This window comes from Mirounga leonina, unplaced genomic scaffold (assembly GCF_011800145.1).
Source record: "Mirounga leonina isolate KUSES-001 unplaced genomic scaffold, KU_Mleo_1.0 Mir_195, whole genome shotgun sequence".
Taxonomy (NCBI): domain Eukaryota; kingdom Metazoa; phylum Chordata; class Mammalia; order Carnivora; family Phocidae; genus Mirounga; species Mirounga leonina.
The window spans coordinates 12,172,557-12,178,511 of NW_023270490.1; the positions used below are offsets into that span (position 1 = coordinate 12,172,557).

Consider the following 5,955-nt stretch of genomic DNA (forward strand, 5'->3'; position numbering starts at 1 on the left):
CGCTGCTTTCCTGGAGCAGGGATGGCTGGGCGGGGAGCGGTCCTGCCATCCCCCACTCCTGTCCTTGCTGACCGAAGTCAGGGCTCTCTCTAGGGTTTTGGGGACTGGAGCTCCTGGGTGTGCCCAGGGCCTAGCTGAAGAGCAGGATGCATGGGGTGCTCCTCTCCATCCACACGTGCCTGGCTGGGAGGGGACTGAGACCATAGAAGCCAGGAACCCAGGGAAGAACCGTGTGTGACAATCAGGGGGGCGGAGCCCTCAGCTGTCCTCCGGTGCTCAGAGAGACCTTCAAAACACTCAGCCCCCTTCTGTGGATTCTTTGTGCTGGATGCCCCCCAGGAGGGCATTTCCAAAGCCCCCCACCCCCACTGCAGACCAGACCAGCTGGACTTGGGATCAGGCCTCCAGTGCGGGGCCACAGGGTGTGGGGCCCCCGCCCACCACCCACCCTGGGCAGCGCGGGAGGACGCCGGCCAGGCCACCGACAGCGGTGATGGGGAGCAGGTGGGCCACCTGGACGGGAAGCGGCTTGAAGAGAGCGCGGGGCGGACGGCCCCCACCCCGCCCCGCCCCCCCAGAAGCAGGCGCACACGGGTCTGGGGTCGCTCAGTTTATTGGTAAAACGGGCACTGAGCGCGGCGAAGGCTGGGCGCGGAAGCGGGGGCGGCGGGGGCGCTTTTCCTCTTAAAGAACTTCCACTGGACCTTGATGGCGAGCATCCAGTCGCTGACCGAGAGCCTCTTACAAGCGGAGGTGCAGACATGCGCCTGGCGGGGGGGCGGGGCGCCGGGCCGGGGGCGGGGCCGGGGGCGGGGCCGGGGGCGGGGCGCGGCGCCGCCGGGGAGGGTCGCGCCGCGGGCGCCCGCGCTTCACTTGCCCGCCTTCTGCGCCTTCTGCGCCGACTTGGTGACCTTGCCGGCGCCGCCGCTCTTCTTCTCCACGTTCTTGATGACGCCCACAGCCACCGTCTGCCGCATGTCGCGCACCGCGAAGCGGCCTGCGGGGAGGGGGCGTCAGGGGCGAGCGGGCCCCGCCCCTGACCCCGCCCCTCCCAGCCCCGCCCTCCCCCGGCCGGGATGCCGAGCGCAGGCGCACTCCAGCTCACAGCATCCTCCCTCCCGGGCCCGTTTCCGGGGGCGGGTGGTGGGGTCCGCAGCCCGAGGAGTGTGAGACGCTAGAGCGAGAATGTCTCTAAGGCTCTGGTCTCCTCCTCTGGCGGCAGGAACGACCGCCCCCCCCAGACGTTGTGGGGGTCCAATGACACGCCTGGCCAGGAGTAGACCCTTTCAGTTGATACTGCGAGGGCCCGCAACCTGCACAAGGCAGCTCTCTTGTATAGGCCTGTGGGTCATCCTAGGGATATCTGTGGCCCGCTGACGTCCAGCAGTCAGTCCTAGTTCTGCTGCGGGACTAGCTGTGGGCCTGGGGCCTTCCTCCCAGAGCTGACCAGCAGGGCCACCTATGCTCCATGACGTGGAGAGATGGAGGCTGGAGGTCACAGCAAAGTGAGGGACACCTCCCCGCCCCACCCCCGTGGCCGCAGCCAGGACCAGCCCCATCCAGGCTGCACCTCCCTCCACCACCTGCCCAGCTCACCAAGAGGTGGGTACTGAGAGAAGCTCTCCACACACATGGGCTTCCCAGGGACCATCTCTACTATGGCTGCATCACCAGACTTCAGGGCTTTGGGGTTGTCCTCCAGCTTCTTGCCCGAGCGCCGGTCAATCTTCTCCTTCAGCTCGGCAAACTTGCAGGCGATGTGCGCCGTGTGGCAGTCAATGACAGGTGAATACCCGGCGCTGATCTGCCCTGGGTGGTTCAGGATGATGACCTGGGCGAAGATGTGCACAAGGTTGTCAGACATGCCCAGGTGGGCAAGGAGGGCATCAGAGCCGAGGGAGGCTTGAATCCCCTGGGCCTGGGTGCTGGCCATGAAGGAAGGTCAGGCTACAGGGGACCCACACCCTTGCATGGACCCCAGAGTCCTCATGAAGCATTTGGCAGACCACAAGAGATAAACAACCGACAGGTGCGCCGTGGGAAGGGCCAGTGGGCAGGACTTATGCTGTCTGCACTGGCCAGAGCTGAGGCAGGATGAGAAACTGGACCTCAAGTACTACAGTTATACCTCACGGGAGCCAATTTTTAAAACTGCCGTCACGTGAAGAGGTGATCAAAGAGGGTGCAGTGAAAATGTAGGGAATAAAATACTACAGAGATGTCTCCAGCAAGAAATAAAAACATTTTCAGGACCCAGGTGGGACCTCACTGAGGCTCGGAGCAACAAGGCCTGGGCCCGCCCCAGCATCTGCTCTTCCTGCGAGTGGCCCCAACCCTGACCCGAGCCCTCCAGGCCTTGATGGCTTCCTTTGTAAAGCAAGGGTCCGGCTCTTCCAAGAGCCAGGCTCAGAGGGGGTCAAGTACTCTGCTAATGCCAAGGAAGGCCCTGTTCCTGCCCTTGGGTGACCAGCCGCCCACCTGGGAGGTGAACTGGGCAGCCTCCTGGGGTGGGTCGGACTTGCTGTCCCCACACACGTTGCCTCGACGGATGTCCTTGACCGACACGTTCTTCACATTGAAGCCAACATTGTCACCGGGCAGGGCCTCACTCAGAGCCTCGTGGTGCATCTCCACTGACTTCACCTCCGTGGTGATGTTCACAGGTGCGAAGGTCACCACCATGCCCGGCCGAAGGATGCCCGTCTCCACTCGGCCCACGGGCACAGTGCCAATGCCTGGGTGGTGAGGAAGGGGCTGTGAGGAGCAGGTGGGATGGAGTGAGGGGCGCGGGGAGACCCCAGACAAGGCAGACACTGAGGTTCCTACAGAAGCAGAGGCTCCCCTGACCCTGTCAGGCAAAGAAGGGACTGAACGAGAGAGATTTCCCAGGAATGCCTGGGCAGGAGCAAAGTCAGGGGAACATGGCAAAAAGAGGTCCTTCTGGACCTGGAGGCCTGTCCCCGCCCCAGGTGGCCGCTGTCCCCCGGGGGGAGCACTGTAGGGACCCCCTCCCTTGTCTGAGGCCCCTCCTGGTGCGGCAGCAGCATCAGGGAGGTCGAGGACCAGCCCACCTGGATCACCTGGCCCGGCTTGGATGTTGCTGGTGCCAGGGCTACCCCCAAAGGGGCACAACGGACTAGCTCATGCTGCGTGGCTGCTCGGTGGGTGTCTGGCCTACCCTAGCGTGATTCCCCGGCTGTGGCATGACAGAGCCAGTGGCTGGTGGCTGTTCTCTGTGCTGGGTGAGTGTGACACCCTTGCCCTGCACGTGGCCCCCGGACTGGGAGTGTGCCCCTCGTGGGCCTCGTGCTTGGTTATGGTTTCCCTGTCATCTTATGAAGAACGTTTCTCATGCCTGGAGTAGAGTGTGTCTCCCATAAGACTGGGACTGTCGTGGAGGGAAGGGGATGTGGGAGTTACCCTTGTACCACCAGCTCCTGGCATAGGGCTGAGTGCTTATTTGAAGGGAGGAAGACCCTGGACAGATGGATGTATAGGTAGGAGTGGGTAGGTGGGTGGAGAGATGGATGGATGGCTGGGCAGATGAATGGACAGGTGGATAGGTAGGGATGGACGGATGTGTGAATGGACAGATAGGCAGGTTGGTGAGTGGGTGGGCGGATGGCTGGATGGACAGATGGATGTGTGAGGTAGACAGTTGTGTGAATGGACAGATGGATGGCTGTTTGGATGGATGGATAAATGGATGGATAGGTAGATGAAAGGATGGATGAATGGACAGATGGATGTGTGGGGGTAAACAGTTGTCTGGATGGAGGGATGGGTGGGTGGGTGGGTGGATGGATGCATGGATGGATGGAGCATGGATGGGGGATGGACAGATGGATGGATGGTCCCCCAGCAAGTGTACGGCACTGGGGGAGGGGCAGATAATTTAGCCTCAAGAGCCCCTTGTCAAGGGCCCTGGTCTCAGGAGTGGGGAGTGAGGGGCAGAATTCGCCAGGGTGGGCTGGCCAGGTGCCCACAGCAAGTGTGGGACACTGAGCCCTCACTCACCACCAATCTTGTACACATCCTGCAGCGGTAGGCGCAGGGGCTTGTCTGTGGGGCGTGTCGGGGGCAGGATCGTGTCCAGAGCCTCCAGCAGGGACACTCCACTGGCGTTCCCCTCCTTACGCTCCACTTTCCAGCCCTTGAACCACGGCATCTGGACAGGAAGAAGAAGGCATCCATTGGAGGTCGAGACCACTTACACCCACCTGCCCTACACCCCAGCCCCACGGCCTTGCCAGGACTCTCCAGGATCCCTGATGGAGGTATCTGACCTGAGGGCTCTGGGGAGCAAGGGAGCACAGACCTGCCACTCCACTGCCTAACGGCCCACTGTTTACCCTAAGCCAGTTCATGTCCATCCAGCAGCATCAGGGAGGAGCTGCACAGCTGACCCCTCACCTTCCCCACCCCCTAGTTCACACTCCCAACATCACAGAAGCCTTGGGAAAGGAGGTCTGGGAAAAGAAGCAGAGCTCAGCGCAGCTCAGCGCCCCCTTTCCTGCTCCCTCAGATCCCTGGGCAGGGCTGGCACCAGACGGGGAGGGCCCAGAGTCTGGCCAGTGGCCACGCTAGAGGCAGAGAGTCCAGCCTCGGCCCCCGACGGCCAACTGTCTCCAGGCACGGCTGGCCCTTCCCTGCCTAGGGCTTCTCCTGACAGCAGACCCAGCACCCTCCTGGCACGGGGCCCCCTGGCCTGCTGGCCACAGGCCGGGAGAAGGGGAAGGGGCCAGCAGCATGGCCCAGTCCACTCCCAGAGACTGTGTCCTCTAGACAGCCCAGATCAGCCAAGAGCTCCCTGAGCAGCAGGTCAGGAACGGGACTTCAGGGGGACGGTGCTTTGTCGGCCTCCCCGGGAGGGTGGAGAGTGCAGTCAGCTCACCCACTGCTACGTGACATCCCGTGTGGGACCTACAACATGCAAACATGCAGCCCAGCAAGATGGGGGCAGGGTTCCCAGCCTCATCCCCTGACCACAGGGCTCCAGGGCAGAGGACCCTCAGTGTGGTGGCGGCGGCACTGGCCAGAGCAGATGGCCACCCTCCTGGGCCGGGTGGCCTCTGGCTTCACTGCATCTAGGCGCTTGGTCTCAGGTTCTAAAAACTCCACCTCAGGCTCGGACTCATCTCGTCCTGCTGAGTCAGAGTCCCTGAGACACAGGCGGCCCCACCGACCCGTGGAGAGCCAGCTCCGGCCCTTCCCAGAGCCGAACCTGCTCCGAGCCCCCGGGAGGCTCCTGGGGGGACGAAAAGTAACCCTCCAGAGACAAAGCCCTTGGGCCTAGGACCCGGCGGCCACTGCTCCTGCATTGCCCACCTGAGGGAGTGTCGCTGGCCAGAGAAGGGGCCTCCGCGGGCCTCATGGGGAGGCTGAGCTGGGGGGCACGGTTCACACAGTCGGGCTCCTCTCCAGGCTGACACCCACAGGGCAGGTGACCCTGCTCCTACAGCTGAAGGGAACGTGGGCCCTCTGGCCCTGTGCTCTGCCCTGACCTAGCCTGACCCATGCACACCCCAGTGTCCTGGGTTCTCAGGGAGGGGCCCAGCAGCCCCCCCGCCGTCCTTGGGCACTCACGTTGGGCGAAGGCTCCAGCATGTTGTCCCCGTGCCAGCCTGAGATGGGCACAAAGGGCACAGTGGCTGGGTTGTAGCCGATCTTCTTGATGTAGGCGCTGACCTCCTTGACGATCTCGTCGTAGCGCTTCTCACTGTAGGCGGGCTCTGTGGAGTCCATCTTGTTGACCCCCACGATGAGCTGCTTCACACCCAGCGTGTAGGCCAGCAGCGCGTGCTCGCGGGTCTGCCCGTTCTTGGAGATGCCCGCCTCAAACTCGCCCACTCCAGCCGCCACGATCAGGACTGCACAGTCCGCCTGTCCAGCAGGTCCATCACAGTGAGCCCCAGGCACCCCGTGTCCGGCAGGTCCGTCACAGTGGGCCCCAGG

At 63.3% G+C, this 5,955-nt stretch overlaps 1 protein-coding gene across 1 annotated transcript in view; it reads right to left on the reverse strand.

The window, feature by feature from the left end:
* Positions 1-595: 595 nt before the first annotated feature.
* EEF1A2 (eukaryotic translation elongation factor 1 alpha 2) overlaps positions 596-5,955 on the reverse strand; it is a 9,441-nt gene continuing 4,081 nt past the window's right edge. The window contains exons 4-8 of the mRNA XM_035025560.1: positions 5,587-5,883; positions 4,018-4,168; positions 2,479-2,735; positions 1,597-1,831; positions 596-997 (exon numbers count right to left, since the gene is read on the reverse strand). Of these exons, the coding sequence (XP_034881451.1) occupies positions 870-997; positions 1,597-1,831; positions 2,479-2,735; positions 4,018-4,168; positions 5,587-5,883 (1,068 nt within the window). The 3' untranslated portion in view covers positions 596-869. The remainder of the gene's footprint in view (positions 998-1,596; positions 1,832-2,478; positions 2,736-4,017; positions 4,169-5,586; positions 5,884-5,955) is intronic.